Raw genomic sequence first — 19,949 nt, forward strand, 5'->3', positions numbered from 1 at the left:
ACATGTTTATTGTTAACCGTACAGTTTATTTATGAAGTATATCACTGCATATTGTTGTTGTTGTAACAGTGTCTATTATTATGTTTGTATGTTCGTTCTTCTGTTCAATCTGGCTCTGGGTCTATCTCCAGATAGTGGCTGCTTCGATGGGATGTAACCAGAAATCCACTGGAATTAGATGAGTGAGTTTGGCTGGGCACTTGAAAAGGTGTTTTGGGTCGTTCGGGCCCATGCCACGTACTGGGCAGATGTCTTGCACGGCGCGGTAGATTTCCGCCCAATAAGAATTTAGGCGACTGCAATACATATATGTTTTGCTTATTTTGATTAAAAATAACTTTAAATGCAGTTATGTCAATTTTGTTTCATCCAAAAAGTTGTGTTTTGTGGAATATTTAATAGATGTACTTTAAGAAAAAGTAAAATTAAATGTACTTACATCTAATTATACAACTAGACTTATTTATGTTGCAGAGAATTGATGACTTGCTTAGCTTAAAAAATCAACATCATAATGAACCATTTCACGGCGATCTTTGTGGCTACCCTTTTGTGATTTGCTGGCAGCTATTAAACAGAGAAAGAAAATATTAAAACTTTGCTTACAACAACCATTCCATTGAATACACTTACCTATTGAAGACCAAACCGCTGAAGAAGAAGCATCATTTATGGGTTCAATTTGGGGCTGACGACGAGCCAGTTGCACCTGTAAATTTATGCCATTGACATTTTTACCATGCATTTCAGCAATTGCACGATCTGCCGATTCCGGTTTGGCAAAAGTAACAAAACCACGACTGTAGATAAAGATGAATTTTTTGTAATGAAAATGAATTCCTACTACTACTCTACAGCTATTCTTACCTCTTTTCAATTTCCATTGATACATTGACAATGGTACCATAGTCGTTGAACGTTTTCTTCAAGAACTCCTCGGTTACTTTATTGCCAGAAACAAAAATGGTATTACCCGCCCGCGGCTTGTCACCTTGAGAATCTAGTGGATTATTTTTATCACCCAGGCCACGCTCCTCACGATCTCGTTCGGAGGCAAAATGTTGATATAGGTTTTGCATACGTGGTTCTTCTTTAATAATTTCACTTATAATTGTTTCCTGGGCCACATCATTTTGTGTCGATGAAAATGGTTGATATGCAGCAACAGATGACTCGGGAATAGGTCTCTTACGTTCTTGACCCTTGGGACGTTTAAACGAGGTTTGATCTTGTTTGGTCAGTTGTTTTTGTATGGCCGGTATAGCACCACTTTTTATAAGTTTCCTAGCAACTTCACGGGCATCACGAGCATCAGTGGGCCGCTTTAATGTTGGTTTCTCAGGTTCCTGTTTAGGCGCCTTCATCTGTTGGAGAGCCTTTTTCTATATGAAAATAAGAGAAGCGATGTCAAACGCAAGGAAAAGGTGGAACAGTTAAAATACTACCTTTTTCTTCAACTTTTGATACTTTGCTTGGAGCATATGCTCCTCCTCCGTTAAATTAGATGGAAAATGTATGTAAACCATTGTTCTTTTTCTTTTAAAGCCAAAAGAAGTTTCAATAGAAAATGGGTAAAATGTTTTCTCTTCACCAACAAACAAAAACAAACATAATGAATTGTGTCGTAGGGAGACAACAGAGTCACACTTTTTATCGGCGTCGTTGGCGCAAATTTCAGTAAAGCCTTTACCTAATTAACTGCGTGTTGCGTGTGCGTTCAAAAATACAAAAACAAAATACATGTATTTCAAATATTTCAAATTGAAAACAACAACAAATACATGTATTTTGTTTTTGTATTTTTGAACGCACACGCAACACGCAGTTAATTAGGTAAAGGCTTAAATCATAGAACAATAATCAAGGTGCATCAGTTAGGACAAGTGATTGGACATGAACTAGATCTGGCAAACTATCGATTGCTACCGATATTATCGTCAATTTTTCATCACCATTAATTTGGAAATGAAAATGGCGGAAATGTCTATACTTTTGTTGACATTTTGCACAAGTAGTTCAGAGAAAACTGTCAAAAATGAGTTCAACGCACACATTTTTCCAAAATGTACGGGAACGGAAAAATGGCAGAAACGTTAGAAAATCTGGAACAAATGTCAAAGTCGGCGTGTCAGCGAATCGGAAGCCGGCAATCATGTTGCACATTTTTGCTCGCTCAAATTTGTCGTGTAAAAAGTTTCTAAACAGAAAGCCATTCAGCGCCATTTTTGTTCAAAGAGAAGTAAACATTTTGCAACTTTTTTGGTGTACGGGAACGCATTTCGGGGAAAAATGTTCAAAATGTGTTAAATGTGTAAAAGTTTTGGAACGAAGCTATAAAGGAGACACAACTGGTAAATGACCATGGTACAATAATACAGGTAGCATTATCATGCCAGCTGATGGTAACATAATGTGTCAATTGCATTGAATTGATTTCAAATCTTGACATCTTATGTTGCCAACAATTCATCGGTGTCATGCTTAAGTGTTCCATACGCCATTTTTGACATTTTGAGATAAAGGTACCTCACAAGATTTTGAACCATTCTCTTTCAGATTTTTTGGTCGGTTTTTCTCTATCTCTTATAGTTTCTGAGATCTTCAGATGCCAGTATGTTCCATATCCGCTTTGTGACCCAAAAAATCTTGTCGTTTTGTTCCATATCCATAAAGCTTGACGTATGGAACAAAACAACTTTGAACTTTTTAGTTCCATATCCATGTCGTTTGGCGTATGGAACAAAAAGAGACAAAAACGAATTGTTCCGCACCAAAAATGATGGCGTTTGGAACAAAAAATTACCCATTTTTGCCAAGTTACAGAATAATATGGCGCATGGAACAAATTGTTTTAAAGGACTTGGTTTAAAAAATGAAGAATAATAGTTTCTTAATCCAAATATTTTTGAATATTGTACTGTTATATGAAAACGGAAATTTATCAATCCCTAGTTTTGATGCAAGTCCACAAAAATATACGCAAAAACGTCTATTCGACTTGAAGCTAGTGTGGACACCGACTACAAAAATGGTATTATAAGAAAAACATACTATGTTGTTTTTATTAAATCAAGCTCGAGGTCATTTTTTTATTAATAATTTTTATTTATTTATTTTCGATATTTCGCAATTTCTTGAATTGCATCTTCAGGAATAATGATCTACAACAAATGTAAAAAAATATATAAAAAACATGAATATCACAGTAGTTTAATAAGCTATAAAAAGAAAAACATACTAACATTTCGCAATAATCACGTAAACATAAAAAACACAAACATTTACTTAAAGCTAGGGTAGCATCACTACCATCGTCTTCTAATGTAAATATTGCACTGATTATTTATTTGAATATTGCGATCTCCTTATGTTCTTAGCTTTGCTAATTAAACCTCTGTAACATAGAGCACTGTTGTCGACGTCGCTTTTGAAGTTCATACGTCTTGTTGTTGGCACATTGAGAATATGTAACATCTCCATCGTGTATCGTTTTTTGTAGTGAGATTCGTTCCCTACTACTGCCGCTCTCTCAAAATTGGGTTGATGGTTATGTTGTGTAGAGCCGTTTTTGGTTTTTCGTGATGATGTCGTAATTTTAGATCTGATTTGTGTGCTGAGATTCTCGTTTTTAATTTATTTTTTGTTGTACCAATGTATTGTTGTTGACATGTTTCTTTATCATTACCTGCACATGGTATTCGGTATACAACATTAGATTTTTCCATATTGTCTATTCTTGTTTTGGTTTTTGTGAATAGATTGTTCAGTGTATTGTAACATTTGTGCGCTATAGTATACTTGTTATTATCATAAATATTAGAATTGGCAACTCTTTCCGATATGTTTGGTACATATACAATGGATTTGTATATTTTTTTGGTTTTTTCCTCTATATTTCGTTCGTTTGGTGTTTCTTGTGTATATTCTTTTATAAGGTTGTTTATTAAATTTCTTGGGAAACTATTTTTCTGTAGAATATTCTTGATTTTGAGTATGTTTTCTTGGTGGAATTCTTCATCGCTTATTGTGAGGACTCTATATATCAGATTTTTGGCAGTGTTTATAATTATTCTTTTCGGATGTTTCGATAAAAAATTAATGATCCTGCCCGACGCTGTAGGTTTCATGTACCAATTCATTTTAAGTTGTTTGTTGTTTCTTATAACTATTGTGTCCAAATAAGGAAGTTTGTTGTCGTTTTCCATTTCGATTGTAAATTTAATGTTCTTATGATAGCTGTTAAAAGATTGCAGTGTTTCTTCAATTGCACTTTCCTTTATAACTACAAAAAGATCGTCTACATATTTTGATAAAAAAACCGGTTTGGTTGTCAATTTGTGAATACAGGTATCCAGTAGCTTCTCCATTACGATGTCAGCTATAACTGGAGAAGCTGGAGATCCCATTGGTAGGCCACGTTTTTGTTTGTAGATTTTGTTCTCATACTTAAAATAGCGATTATCTTTAATGCAGAAACTTAGAATACGTACGAATAAGTTCTTATGCATATTTGTGTATTCTTTCAGTTCTTCCCATCGGCTTTCAATTATATCAATTGCAAGGTCTACTGGAATGCTAGGAAAAAGCGATACAACGTCAAAAGATACTAGTTTTTCGTCATGTTTAATCGTCAAGTTTTTCAGCTTATTCCTAAATTGCACAGAGTCCTTAATGTTATATTTCGAATTTTTCGTTAAGTTGTTCAATATGTTGACTATATACTTGCACATTTCCCTGGATGGTGAGTCAATGGAGGAGCATATTGGCCTTAATGGGTACCCTTCTTTATGAATTTTTGGTAGACCGTAGATTCTAGGAGCATTTGCCACGTCAGTTTTTAAGTTTTTCTTCTCAATAGTTGTGATGTAACCATTTTTAAATAGTTCCTCGACTAGTTCATTGTTTTTCTTTTGTAATGTGGTGGTGGGATCCTTGTTCATCCTCTGGTATGTCATAATGTCGCCGACTAAGTTCATCATTCTCTCCTTATATTCATTATTATCCATCGCTACCGTTACATTTCCTTTGTCTGAATTCAAAATTATTATATCTTTATTCGATTTCAAATATGTTTCCGTTTGTGCCACTGTGCGTAATATAAATGCGTCTTTGCCAGTCTTCTTTAATTTGTTGATGTGATTTTCGACCATTGTTGTAAAGTTTGTTCTAGCGTCTTCTTGTTTTTCTCTATCTTCATTTGTGTGTATTATTTCTTCACCATCGGTAATGTATTTGAAGAGCGGAAAGTTGTTTTTGGTTGTCGGCAAGGCAAATTTGGGTCCTAGAGATAGTAGCCATTTGATGTTATCAGGAATGTTTTTGTTGGTTTTGTTGACAAACCAATTATCATTTATTTGAATGTTAAGTTCTCTCCTTTGTTTCTCCATAAGTTTCTCAAATTTTTGTATGTGGATTTGTTTTTGTTTATTTTTTAGAGTTTCCAAAGCTGTGTTTTCTGCTCTCCTCAGGGTACAAAGTTCATCTTCTGTGAGACTTTTTTCTAGGTTGTTGTTGGTTAGCTCGCACTTTTTAGCATTTTCTTTTAACAAGTTGTGTTTATGTTCTATTATAATGTTTAGTATTTTTTGTTGAAAGTTTTCTATATGTGTTGTTAGTTTGTTGTATACCAATTCTTTTGTTTTTTTGTCCCCTTCAATTAATTTATGAACATTTTTGATGGAATTCTTAATAAATTCTGGAATAATTCCAAAATTGCGACAGCGGATTAAAAATGTGATGGTCGACCGCAGTTTTGTCCTTTTTGCTTCCAAATTTTTATATTTGTTGATGTTATATTTTGTGAGTTTGTTCTTCTTTTTCAGGTTATTGTAGATCATTTTGTATTAATTTCGGCGTGCTTTCCGTAGTAATAGTTGTTAATTATTGAATTTTCTTCGACCTTTTTGTTAATATACTATGTTGTTTTTATTAAATCAAGCTCGAGGTCATTTTTTTATTAATAATTTTTATTTATTTATTTTCGATATTTCGCAATTTCTTGAATTGCATCTTCAGGAATAATGATCTACAACAAATGTAAAAAAATATATAAAAAACATGAATATCACAGTAGTTTAATAAGCTATAAAAAGAAAAACATACTAACATTTCGCAATAATCACGTAAACATAAAAAACACAAACATTTACTTAAAGCTAGGGTAGCATCACTACCATCGTCTTCTAATGTAAATATTGCACTGATTATTTATTTGAATATTGCGATCTCCTTATGTTCTTAGCTTTGCTAATTAAACCTCTGTAACATAGAGCACTGTTGTCGACGTCGCTTTTGAAGTTCATACGTCTTGTTGTTGGCACATTGAGAATATGTAACATCTCCATCGTGTATCGTTTTTTGTAGTGAGATTCGTTCCCTACTACTGCCGCTCTCTCAAAATTGGGTTGATGGTTATGTTGTGTACAGTGGGTCACGAGAGCCGTTTTTGGTTTTTCGTGATGATGTCGTAATTTTAGATCTGATTTGTGTGCTGAGATTCTCGTTTTTAATTTATTTTTTGTTGTACCAATGTATTGTTGTTGACATGTTTCTTTATCATTACCTGCACATGGTATTCGGTATACAACATTAGATTTTTCCATATTGTCTATTCTTGTTTTGGTTTTTGTGAATAGATTGTTCAGTGTATTGTAACATTTGTGCGCTATAGTATACTTGTTATTATCATAAATATTAGAATTGGCAACTCTTTCCGATATGTTTGGTACATATACAATGGATTTGTATATTTTTTTGGTTTTTTCCTCTATATTTCGTTCGTTTGGTGTTTCTTGTGTATATTCTTTTATAAGGTTGTTTATTAAATTTCTTGGGAAACTATTTTTCTGTAGAATATTCTTGATTTTGAGTATGTTTTCTTGGTGGAATTCTTCATCGCTTATTGTGAGGACTCTATATATCAGATTTTTGGCAGTGTTTATAATTATTCTTTTCGGATGTTTCGATAAAAAATTAATGATCCTGCCCGACGCTGTAGGTTTCATGTACCAATTCATTTTAAGTTGTTTGTTGTTTCTTATAACTATTGTGTCCAAATAAGGAAGTTTGTTGTCGTTTTCCATTTCGATTGTAAATTTAATGTTCTTATGATAGCTGTTAAAAGATTGCAGTGTTTCTTCAATTGCACTTTCCTTTATAACTACAAAAAGATCGTCTACATATTTTGATAAAAAAACCGGTTTGGTTGTCAATTTGTGAATACAGGTATCCAGTAGCTTCTCCATTACGATGTCAGCTATAACTGGAGAAGCTGGAGATCCCATTGGTAGGCCACGTTTTTGTTTGTAGATTTTGTTCTCATACTTAAAATAGCGATTATCTTTAATGCAGAAACTTAGAATACGTACGAATAAGTTCTTATGCATATTTGTGTATTCTTTCAGTTCTTCCCATCGGCTTTCAATTATATCAATTGCAAGGTCTACTGGAATGCTAGGAAAAAGCGATACAACGTCAAAAGATACTAGTTTTTCGTCATGTTTAATCGTCAAGTTTTTCAGCTTATTCCTAAATTGCACAGAGTCCTTAATGTTATATTTCGAATTTTTCGTTAAGTTGTTCAATATGTTGACTATATACTTGCACATTTCCCTGGTATTCGCTATTTTAAGTATGAGAACAAAATCTACAAACAAAAACGTGGCCTACCAATGGGATCTCCAGCTTCTCCAGTTATAGCTGACATCGTAATGGAGAAGCTACTGGATACCTGTATTCACAAATTGACAACCAAACCGGTTTTTTTATCAAAATATGTAGACGATCTTTTTGTAGTTATAAAGGAAAGTGCAATTGAAGAAACACTGCAATCTTTTAACAGCTATCATAAGAACATTAAATTTACAATCGAAATGGAAAACGACAACAAACTTCCTTATTTGGACACAATAGTTATAAGAAACAACAAACAACTTAAAATGAATTGGTACATGAAACCTACAGCGTCGGGCAGGATCATTAATTTTTTATCGAAACATCCGAAAAGAATAATTATAAACACTGCCAAAAATCTGATATATAGAGTCCTCACAATAAGCGATGAAGAATTCCACCAAGAAAACATACTCAAAATCAAGAATATTCTACAGAAAAATAGTTTCCCAAGAAATTTAATAAACAACCTTATAAAAGAATATACACAAGAAACACCAAACGAACGAAATATAGAGGAAAAAACCAAAAAAATATACAAATCCATTGTATATGTACCAAACATATCGGAAAGAGTTGCCAATTCTAATATTTATGATAATAACAAGTATACTATAGCGCACAAATGTTACAATACACTGAACAATCTATTCACAAAAACCAAAACAAGAATAGACAATATGGAAAAATCTAATGTTGTATACCGAATACCATGTGCAGGTAATGATAAAGAAACATGTCAACAACAATACATTGGTACAACAAAAAATAAATTAAAAACGAGAATCTCAGCACACAAATCAGATCTAAAATTACGACATCATCACGAAAAACCAAAAACGGCTCTCGTGACCCACTGTACACAACATAACCATCAACCCAATTTTGAGAGAGCGGCAGTAGTAGGGAACGAATCTCACTACAAAAAACGATACACGATGGAGATGTTACATATTCTCAATGTGCCAACAACAAGACGTATGAACTTCAAAAGCGACGTCGACAACAGTGCTCTATGTTACAGAGGTTTAATTAGCAAAGCTAAGAACATAAGGAGATCGCAATATTCAAATAAATAATCAGTGCAATATTTACATTAGAAGACGATGGTAGTGATGCTACCCTAGCTTTAAGTAAATGTTTGTGTTTTTTATGTTTACGTGATTATTGCGAAATGTTAGTATGTTTTTCTTTTTATAGCTTATTAAACTACTGTGATATTCATGTTTTTTATATATTTTTTTACATTTGTTGTAGATCATTATTCCTGAAGATGCAATTCAAGAAATTGCGAAATATCGAAAATAAATAAATAAAAATTATTAATAAAAAAATGACCTCGAGCTTGATTTAATAAAAACAACATAGTATATTAACAAAAAGGTCGAAGAAAATTCAATAATTAACAACTATTACTACGGAAAGCACGCCGAAATTAATACAAAATGATCTACAATAACCTGAAAAAGAAGAACAAACTCACAAAATATAACATCAACAAATATAAAAATTTGGAAGCAAAAAGGACAAAACTGCGGTCGACCATCACATTTTTAATCCGCTGTCGCAATTTTGGAATTATTCCAGAATTTATTAAGAATTCCATAAAAAATGTTCATAAATTAATTGAAGGGGACAAAAAAACAAAAGAATTGGTATACAACAAACTAACAACACATATAGAAAACTTTCAACAAAAAATACTAAACATTATAATAGAACATAAACACAACTTGTTAAAAGAAAATGCTAAAAAGTGCGAGCTAACCAACAACAACCTAGAAAAAAGTCTCACAGAAGATGAACTTTGTACCCTGAGGAGAGCAGAAAACACAGCTTTGGAAACTCTAAAAAATAAACAAAAACAAATCCACATACAAAAATTTGAGAAACTTATGGAGAAACAAAGGAGAGAACTTAACATTCAAATAAATGATAATTGGTTTGTCAACAAAACCAACAAAAACATTCCTGATAACATCAAATGGCTACTATCTCTAGGACCCAAATTTGCCTTGCCGACAACCAAAAACAACTTTCCGCTCTTCAAATACATTACCGATGGTGAAGAAATAATACACACAAATGAAGATAGAGAAAAACAAGAAGACGCTAGAACAAACTTTACAACAATGGTCGAAAATCACATCAACAAATTAAAGAAGACTGGCAAAGACGCATTTATATTACGCACAGTGGCACAAACGGAAACATATTTGAAATCGAATAAAGATATAATAATTTTGAATTCAGACAAAGGAAATGTAACGGTAGCGATGGATAATAATGAATATAAGGAGAGAATGATGAACTTAGTCGGCGACATTATGACATACCAGAGGATGAACAAGGATCCCACCACCACATTACAAAAGAAAAACAATGAACTAGTCGAGGAACTATTTAAAAATGGTTACATCACAACTATTGAGAAGAAAAACTTAAAAACTGACGTGGCAAATGCTCCTAGAATCTACGGTCTACCAAAAATTCATAAAGAAGGGTACCCATTAAGGCCAATATGCTCCTCCATTGACTCACCATCCAGGGAAATGTGCAAGTATATAGTCAACATATTGAACAACTTAACGAAAAATTCGAAATATAACATTAAGGACTCTGTGCAATTTAGGAATAAGCTGAAAAACTTGACGATTAAACATGACGAAAAACTAGTATCTTTTGACGTTGTATCGCTTTTTCCTAGCATTCCAGTAGACCTTGCAATTGATATAATTGAAAGCCGATGGGAAGAACTGAAAGAATACACAAATATGCATAAGAACTTATTCGTACGTATTCTAAGTTTCTGCATTAAAGATAATCGCTATTTTAAGTATGAGAACAAAATCTACAAACAAAAACGTGGCCTACCAATGGGATCTCCAGCTTCTCCAGTTATAGCTGACATCGTAATGGAGAAGCTACTGGATACCTGTATTCACAAATTGACAACCAAACCGGTTTTTTTATCAAAATATGTAGACGATCTTTTTGTAGTTATAAAGGAAAGTGCAATTGAAGAAACACTGCAATCTTTTAACAGCTATCATAAGAACATTAAATTTACAATCGAAATGGAAAACGACAACAAACTTCCTTATTTGGACACAATAGTTATAAGAAACAACAAACAACTTAAAATGAATTGGTACATGAAACCTACAGCGTCGGGCAGGATCATTAATTTTTTATCGAAACATCCGAAAAGAATAATTATAAACACTGCCAAAAATCTGATATATAGAGTCCTCACAATAAGCGATGAAGAATTCCACCAAGAAAACATACTCAAAATCAAGAATATTCTACAGAAAAATAGTTTCCCAAGAAATTTAATAAACAACCTTATAAAAGAATATACACAAGAAACACCAAACGAACGAAATATAGAGGAAAAAACCAAAAAAATATACAAATCCATTGTATATGTACCAAACATATCGGAAAGAGTTGCCAATTCTAATATTTATGATAATAACAAGTATACTATAGCGCACAAATGTTACAATACACTGAACAATCTATTCACAAAAACCAAAACAAGAATAGACAATATGGAAAAATCTAATGTTGTATACCGAATACCATGTGCAGGTAATGATAAAGAAACATGTCAACAACAATACATTGGTACAACAAAAAATAAATTAAAAACGAGAATCTCAGCACACAAATCAGATCTAAAATTACGACATCATCACGAAAAACCAAAAACGGCTCTCGTGACCCACTGTACACAACATAACCATCAACCCAATTTTGAGAGAGCGGCAGTAGTAGGGAACGAATCTCACTACAAAAAACGATACACGATGGAGATGTTACATATTCTCAATGTGCCAACAACAAGACGTATGAACTTCAAAAGCGACGTCGACAACAGTGCTCTATGTTACAGAGGTTTAATTAGCAAAGCTAAGAACATAAGGAGATCGCAATATTCAAATAAATAATCAGTGCAATATTTACATTAGAAGACGATGGTAGTGATGCTACCCTAGCTTTAAGTAAATGTTTGTGTTTTTTATGTTTACGTGATTATTGCGAAATGTTAGTATGTTTTTCTTTTTATAGCTTATTAAACTACTGTGATATTCATGTTTTTTATATATTTTTTTACATTTGTTGTAGATCATTATTCCTGAAGATGCAATTCAAGAAATTGCGAAATATCGAAAATAAATAAATAAAAATTATTAATAAAAAAATGACCTCGAGCTTGATTTAATAAAAACAACATAGTATATTAACAAAAAGGTCGAAGAAAATTCAATAATTAACAACCATAAGAAAAACATGTTTAAATCATGGTTTAATAAGAAAGGTTAGCCAAAGCTTTATGTGAATTTAAATTTTTTCATTCGAGTATGCCTAAAACTTCAAAACAATATAAACAAACTGTGTATGTGTGTGTGGTGTTTGAATAATATGCCAAACAATTTTAAAAACAATCGAATTCAATGATTTTTAAAATTGTTTTTAGACCATTTGTATGGAAGAAATTGGTGAGATTTGCATTGAAACAATCAGTTTATCATATTCACAACTCGATTATGTGGAGAAAACTTAACTCTTCATTCATTTTTCGCGTTTTTTATAAAATGCTCAAAAAATACTTTGTAAACAAACCCCCTTGTTGCTTTTATTTTGAAGTTTTAGGAATTGAAGAAAACAAGGGTTCTATAGATTTTTTTCATTTAAATCTACCTCTTTACTTATACCATGGTTTAAATGTTTTATGTTACCTTAGAAATGCAAAATATCAAACCGTTTTGTCCGATCGAAATTTTTACCACAAAAAAGTAGTGATAAGTGGAGGCAATCCCTTAAATAAGTGTTAAGGAAACCTAAAATTATGGTCCTTATTGCATTTATATGAGAAAAATAAATGTTTTATTTAAAGTCCTGATTTTTAAACTCCACAGTAGCACTTCATATAAGGGAGGTGGAACACGATTTATAAAAAGTGTTTTGGTTGAAATGTGACAAAACGTGTTCCATGTGACACAAACTGCCAAAAACATGAAAAAAAAGATTCCATGGAACAATTCAGCAACTTTTTGCAATAACAAAAATTGGCCATAACTTCTAGACTATTACAGATATCTGACTAAAATAAACTACTGATGTATTCCATGAGTCTAGTTAAGTAGAACTGATCTCTTAAAGTACTGGATTATTGCACCTTTTTTGTCCTGTATGACCTTAAACATTAACTTGAGTTTTTCTCGAATCAGGCAAATGGCGTATGGAACACTTAAGCATGACACCGACGAATTGCCGATGCGGCTACCTGTGTACTTGTACCATGTAAATGACTGAATACCAAGTTCGACCTAATTCAAATGTGATTCTGAAATCTTTTTATTAGGTCGAACTTGGTCTTTAGTCTTTTAGTCCATATTTACATTAGGCAATTTTCCTTGCGGCAATTGTCAGTTTGTAGGCGAGAGAGGGTGTTGAGAGGCAAAGGGTTACCATATGCCTCACCTCTCTCTCCATCAAACTGACAATTGCCGCAAGGAAAATTGCCTAATGTAAATATGGACTTATCAGATATGACTTCAGCAAGTCCCGGGCCACACTAGAGTAATTTCAATGAAAATTTGACATGAAATTATGCGTCTATAGATCGAGTTCCATAGAATAGTAAAATCATGTAATTGCTGTTGTGGGGAATTCAATCTAAGAACACCTAATTTCATGAAATTTTTTAATGAAATTCACTCTAGTGTGGACCGGGACCAAGAATGCCATGCTTCTTATGTGTGTAGGCCTTAAAGGCCTTCGTACATAATGTGCCAAATACATACGCGTTGAAAACAACAACCACATGAAAAATGTTTAATTGACGCCAAGTTTGTTGTAGAAGTTTTCATGTGGTTGTTGTAACGCAAGGCTCAACGGGCCCCAGCAAAAAGTTTTGGAAGTTGTGCAATTGGAGCTATGATTTCACAACATCTTTCGATATAGTCCAACAGAGTTATGAAAAATGCATTCCGTTCGATACATTTTATAAGCAGTTGCTGTAGAGATCCCTACAGAAAAAATCAGTTGGTTGATCCCAACACATTTCTTCAAAAGACAAACAAGAGTGTATACATTTCGGAGAATTTGTTATAAAATAAAGAAATTAAAACTTAAGCTGCGAACATTTGTGAGATAATTCACGAGACGGAAATTTTTAATAGAGCTGGATGATGAAGCAAAATCAGATGCGCTTGGATTAAGTAAGCTCAATGAAATTGAATTTATTGAAAATTTTTTTTAAATTTGTGTTTATAGAATAAAGCTTGTGTTTATATAATAAATTTGCGTTTCTATAATAAATATAATAAAGTTCTTTGAGTTCATGTTTTACACAAAGAATAAAAATTGCATTTTTAATCAGTCTAAAGATGCAATAAAAATGCAATCCGTTGCAAAATATCCCAGAATAAATAAAATCAAAGCAAAAAAATGTGGAAGTTGTGCAATTGGAGTTATGATTTCACAACATCTTTTGATATAGTCCAACAGAGTTATGAAAAATGCACTCCGTTCGATACATTTTATAAGCAGTTGCTGTAGAGACCCCTACAGAAAAAACACAGTTGGTTGATCCCTACACATTTCTTCAAAAGATAAACAAGAGTGTATACATTTCGAAAAATTTGTTATAAAATAAAGAAATACCAACTCAAGTTGCGAACATTTTTGCGGTAAGTCACGAGACGGAAATTTTTAATGGAGTGGAGTTGGAGTCCATGTCGAAAGCTGAACTAGTGATGGAAAGGCAAAATAAAACAACTTTAGGATGATGAAAGAAAATCAGATGCGCTTGGATTAAATCGAGAACGGAGGAAGTAAGATCAAATGTGATTGAAATTAATGGAAACTTTTTTTAATGTTGTTAGTTTCCCATTTCAGTCTGATTTTATAAAATTTACGAAAAAACAATTCGTATAAATACATTCTACAATTACACAGATAAGCTAATAATTAGCATACACTTTCATTATTTTCAAGGGAATCAAGTTTCGTTTATTCTCCAGTGGCTGCACAAAAATTTACGGGGTCGATTATGGATAGCAACCCAACTCCAGTTGGGTTGCCCACAGCAAATTTAGTAATAGAATTTTCTATTTCCGCATTAAAATTTATACTTTCTTACAATTAAATTAATAGCTGAAGGTTCAAAACACTGATATTGATTGAATTTGACAAAAATTTCCGTCTTTTTACTCATTTTTATTACATGATGTTCTCTTCTGGCAACGCAACTACAGTTGAGTTTCTATCCATAATCGACCCATATAATTCAAATATGATGTTTTGTTCAAGTAATGTTGGTTTGTTGGGTTGTCTTGTGTAATAGAAAAAATGTGTGTATTAAAAATTTTCATTTCAAAAACAAAAGCTCTCTTTTTCAATTGTGTGAGTAAGCAAATTGACACACACCGACAGGGGAGCAGCCTTGATATAAACGCAAATTAAAAAAATGTTTCCATTAAATTCAATCACATTTGAGATTACTTTCTCTGTTCTCCAATTAATCCAAACGCATCTGATTTTGCTTCATCATCCTAATGGTTTTTTACGTGCCTTCCCATCACTAGTTCAGCTTTCGACATGAACTCCAACTGCACTCCACTCCATTAAAAATTTCCGTCTCGTGAACTACCGCAAAAATGTTCGCAGCTTAAGTTTTTATTTCTTTATTTTCTAACAAATTCTTAGAAATGTATATATACACTCCCTCTTATTTTATGATTTCGCCAGCGGCGAGCAGGAATCAACCTTTTTTTCTGTAGGGATCCCTAAAGCAACTGCTTAAAAATTGCATCGAAGGATGTTGTGAAATCAGAACTCCACATGCACAACTTCCAAATTTTTTTGCTGGGACCTTTTCCTATGAATTCACTTATGAATTTTACAAGAGAGCGCGCAGCTAGGATGCACTCCGTTTTCAATCCAAATCACAGCTTTTGATGCACTAAAAATGCAAGCTATTGCGAAATAGGAACAAGTGTCGTTTAGGGGCACCTCTCGCATCGGTCCGAAATTTTTACCATAGATAGCCTTTGGAACCATGATTCTAACGATATATTTTCCGGGGGGAAGTTCATACTTACCGAGATATGGGTCTTCACATTTCGTACTTTAACACCTATAGATTGTTTATGGGACCGAAGGAAATAACAACGTATGGTTACGTTTTGTCATTAAAAAATTAAATAAAACAAAATATACGGTTGTCAGCAGCACCTTCGTTCAAAGCAAAACTTTCTTTTAAATTGAAAGTGGTTTTAAGTAGCCGGCCTTCGGTCGGGGATTTAATACTTTCTCCTATGGACAGGGACAAAAGTGGGGTGGGCTACGCGATCAAAACTTTCTTTTAAATTGAAAGTGTTCTTAAGTAGCCGGCCTTCGGCCGGGGATTTAAGGCTTTCTCCTGTGGACAGGGACAAAAGTGGGCTACGCAATCAAAACTATCTTTTAAATTGAAAGTGTTCTTAAGTAGCAGGGAAGTATGGAAATCCCCACGGAAAATTATATATCGTTGTATTCAGGATGCCAAGGGGCTATCTACTGTAAATATTTCAGCCCGATCGGAGAGGTGCCCATAAACAACTTAAAGGGGTGAGTACATAAGCTGCCTTGCCTGCTTACCTTGCTTGCTTCTGATAAAAGAATAAAAATGAAAAGGGCAACCCAGTTCGAAATTTGCTCGGCCTTCTTTATTCTTTTATTTTTATTATGTCAGAAATGAAGCAGGAAAGCCATGGTAGAACAAATACAAGGTAAAGTTAATACTACAACAAATAGAACTCGAACAACAACCACAAAGGAATTTGTTTTTGTTTGTAAACCTTAGTGTCAACGTAAATGTAAACAAAACAAGGAAACGTCTATAAATTATTGGAATTTAAAAAACTAATAATTTTTCACATTTGATTGAATATTTTGGAAAACATGAATGAAAACTCGTTAGATTTTCAATTTGAATGTTTCCATATCATTCCACTAAATGCATAACTTCTCGCAGAAAGTAGAATTCTTGCAAAAATGTTTGGGGTCGCTGGTAATTCATTGAAAAAAGAGAAGCTGCTTCAATAGTTTGCTTTTGAAAACAAAAAAGCACATGTTTATTAGGGTTTTATTATTTTCAAGTTTAACAAAACACCACACATATTAACAAATATTGTACCGCCTCTATAAGCGGTGTTTTAGTGTGCGGCATGTCGTTCGGACCTGTAGGAGGTTACATGTCAATGATATGAAGCCGTCTTTATGAGAAATAGTTTTTTTTCTGATGAATAAATTTGTTCTTCAAAAATATATATCCCTAATATACATCGAACATAGAAATAAATACATAAAATGTCGTATGGAATTTGACACTAACACTACAACCCAGTTCAGTCAGCTGGGTATTGCTGCTACCTTTTCTTGTTCTACCATGCAGGAAAGCAAGGCAATCATGGTAGAACAAGAAAAGGTAGCAGCAATACCCAGCTTACCCCCCGTTTACACATGCAAGTGGCAGTTCGAAAAATACCAATACACTCACACATATTCACTGCCACACCAACTAACAACCTCACTGCCGACAAAATTTCCTTGTCAGTAATCAATGTAAGTGCTTTGAAAGTAACTTCAATTTTTTACCGAACGTTTACACATGCAAGTGTCAGTTCGAAAAAATTGAAGTTTCGACTATAATATGTATACACAACTCTCTGCAAGTTACTTGCATGTGTAATCCTTTGGTGACTGAACTGGGTTGTAGTGTTAGTGTCAAATTCCATTCGACATTTTATGTATTTATTTCTATGTTCGATGTATATTAGGGATATATATTTTTGAAGAACAAATTTATTCATCAGAAAAAAAAACTATTTCCCATAAAGACGGCTTCATATCATTGACATGTAACCTCCTCCAGGTCCGAACGACATGCCGCACACTAAAACACCGCTTATAGAGGCGGTACAATATTTGTTAATATGTGTGGTATTTTGTTAAACTTGAAAAGAATAAAGCCCTAATAAACATGTGCTTTTTTGTTTTCAAAAGCAAATGATTGAAACATCTTCTCTTTTTTCAATGGATTACCAGCGACCCGAAACATTTTTGCAAGTATTCTACTTTCTGCGAGAAATTATGCATTTAGTGGAATGATATGGAAACATTCAAATTGAAAATCTAACGAGTTTTCATTCATGTTTTCCAAAATATTCAATCAAATGTGAAAAATTATTAGTTTTTTAAATTCCAATAATTTATAGACATTTCCTTGTTTTGTTTACATTTACGTTGACACTAAGGTTTACAAACAAAAACAAATTCCTTTGTGGTTGTTGTTCGAGTTGTATTTGTTGTAGTATTAACTTTACCTTGTATTTGTTCTACCATGCAAGGCAATCAGGCAAGGCAGCTTTAAGGCCTGCGTACATAAGCTACCTTGCCTGCTTACCTTGCTTACTTCTGATAAAAGAATGAAAAAGAAAAGGGCAACCCAGTTCGAAATTTTCTCGGCTTCTTTATTCTTTTATTTTTATTATGTCAGAAGTTAAGCAGGAAAGCAAGGCAACCAGGCGAAGCAGCTTATGTACCCAGGCCTTTACGGCTAATGCCTTGTTCGACCCCAAATTACGATGTAATTACTTCATTTCCCATACAAAATATTGAGAACGAACAACGATTTGTGTACATTGTTCAATTTAAATTACTCTCAGAACGACGATAAAATATGTCCCATCTCTCACAAATGAGAGAATTTATCGAAATAAATTAATTATGACAGGAAATATACAAAATTTAAAAATTTATTAAAAACCCAAACATTTTTAGATATACTGCAAAATATGAATGAAAAGTAAATGTCTTAACGACTAGTATATATTTAAACAAAGATGTCAATATTATAAGATAGGAAAAGTCAATTGTGAAAAATTAACTGTAGAGGGAGTTAACCTCTGTTGCTACGATATCATAGCAACATTCTGTTAAACGAAAACGGTTACTCATTGGAATATTGACAAGAAAAACATTAAAACTCAAGTTTGATGGCATTCGCTTTTGATTTTTACATTGAATGAACAATAAAAAAGAAAAGAAATAAATTTCAGCCACAAAACACGACGTTAATGTTTTCTGCCACGAGAAATGGGAATCAAAAACGATTGGCATTGCTGTTATCAATTCCAGTGAGTTGTGTAGCCATCTGTAACCAAAATGTGGAACTATTAGCATATGTTTTTGGAAAATGCATTTGTTCGGGTCTTTATTGCTTTACGTCTTTGATTTAAATCATAGCAAATTGTGTCTTCTTTTTCATTGCACTTGCATTTATTGTCCATCGTTTCAAATTCGCGTACAAATTTAGAAACAAAAATCAAATGCCTGCCGGAAAGTCTGTATACCAAAAAGTTATTTTGGCAGGTCTCGCTCTCGTTAATTTTTAAAATAGAAAAATTTGAAAATATGCTGAAAACACCAAAATTGTGAGAAAAAATAGAAAAAATGAATAAAACTAATATAATTTAATATTTAATAGATATCAGAAAAAAGGACAAATATTTCTTCAGTACATATCAATTAACTTTACTCGTCTTTTGGCTGAAACTTTCTTTAAAATCACTAAACAAAAACTATGAAAATATGAATCATGTTTGGTCTGTTCCTTTACTTTTGAAAATGGTAAATCCGGCAAAAGTAGTAAAAGTTGTAAACTGCTTCCATATGAATTGTATGGTGTCTGAAGTAAAGGAACGCTTTTCGAGTAAAAAGTGGTAAAACTGGAAGATTCTTGCACGTAAAGGAACAGAGCTGTTGCTACGAATTGTGTACCATGTCGAATGAGCGGGTTAATTTGTGTACGTTATTATGAGAACGAACGACGTTATTCAAATGCTGGTATGAAAATGGCATAATAACCGATTAACCGAAATCGATTTTAAGTATCGCTAAATTCATGCAAACACCTTATGGCCCCGGCACATACGGTACGTTGTGCGTCGCGTTACAACAACCACATGAAAACTTTCAGAACAAACTTGGCATCACTTACATTTTTTCATGTGGTTGTTGTTCTTAACGCGTGACGCAACGCACAACGTTGTGCGTCGCGTCACGCGTTAAAAACAACAACCATATGAAAAAAGTGTTAAGTGATGCCAATTTTGTTCTTAAAGTTTTCATGTGGTTGTGCGACGCACAACGGACCGTATGTATTTGGCCCTTTACTTCTTACACCATGCATCTAGCTACCTTGATAATTGTGTCATGCT

At 33.2% G+C, this 19,949-nt stretch overlaps 1 protein-coding gene across 1 annotated transcript; it reads right to left on the bottom strand.

Annotated features, from left to right (window-relative positions):
• Positions 1 to 377: 377 nt before the first annotated feature.
• On the bottom strand, positions 378 to 1,639 carry Nelf-E (negative elongation factor E). Its single transcript, XM_073987273.1, has 4 exons — positions 1,446 to 1,639; positions 868 to 1,382; positions 634 to 800; positions 378 to 567 (listed from the first exon to the last, which is right to left on the bottom strand). The coding sequence occupies exons 1-4, from the start codon at positions 1,524 to 1,526 to the stop codon at positions 491 to 493; spliced, it is 840 nt and encodes a 279-aa protein (XP_073843374.1). The 5' UTR covers positions 1,527 to 1,639; the 3' UTR covers positions 378 to 490.
• Positions 1,640 to 19,949: the final 18,310 nt, after the last annotated feature.

This window comes from Musca autumnalis, unplaced genomic scaffold (assembly GCF_047663935.1).
Source record: "Musca autumnalis isolate F117 unplaced genomic scaffold, ASM4766393v1 scaffold_4, whole genome shotgun sequence".
Taxonomy (NCBI): domain Eukaryota; kingdom Metazoa; phylum Arthropoda; class Insecta; order Diptera; family Muscidae; genus Musca; species Musca autumnalis.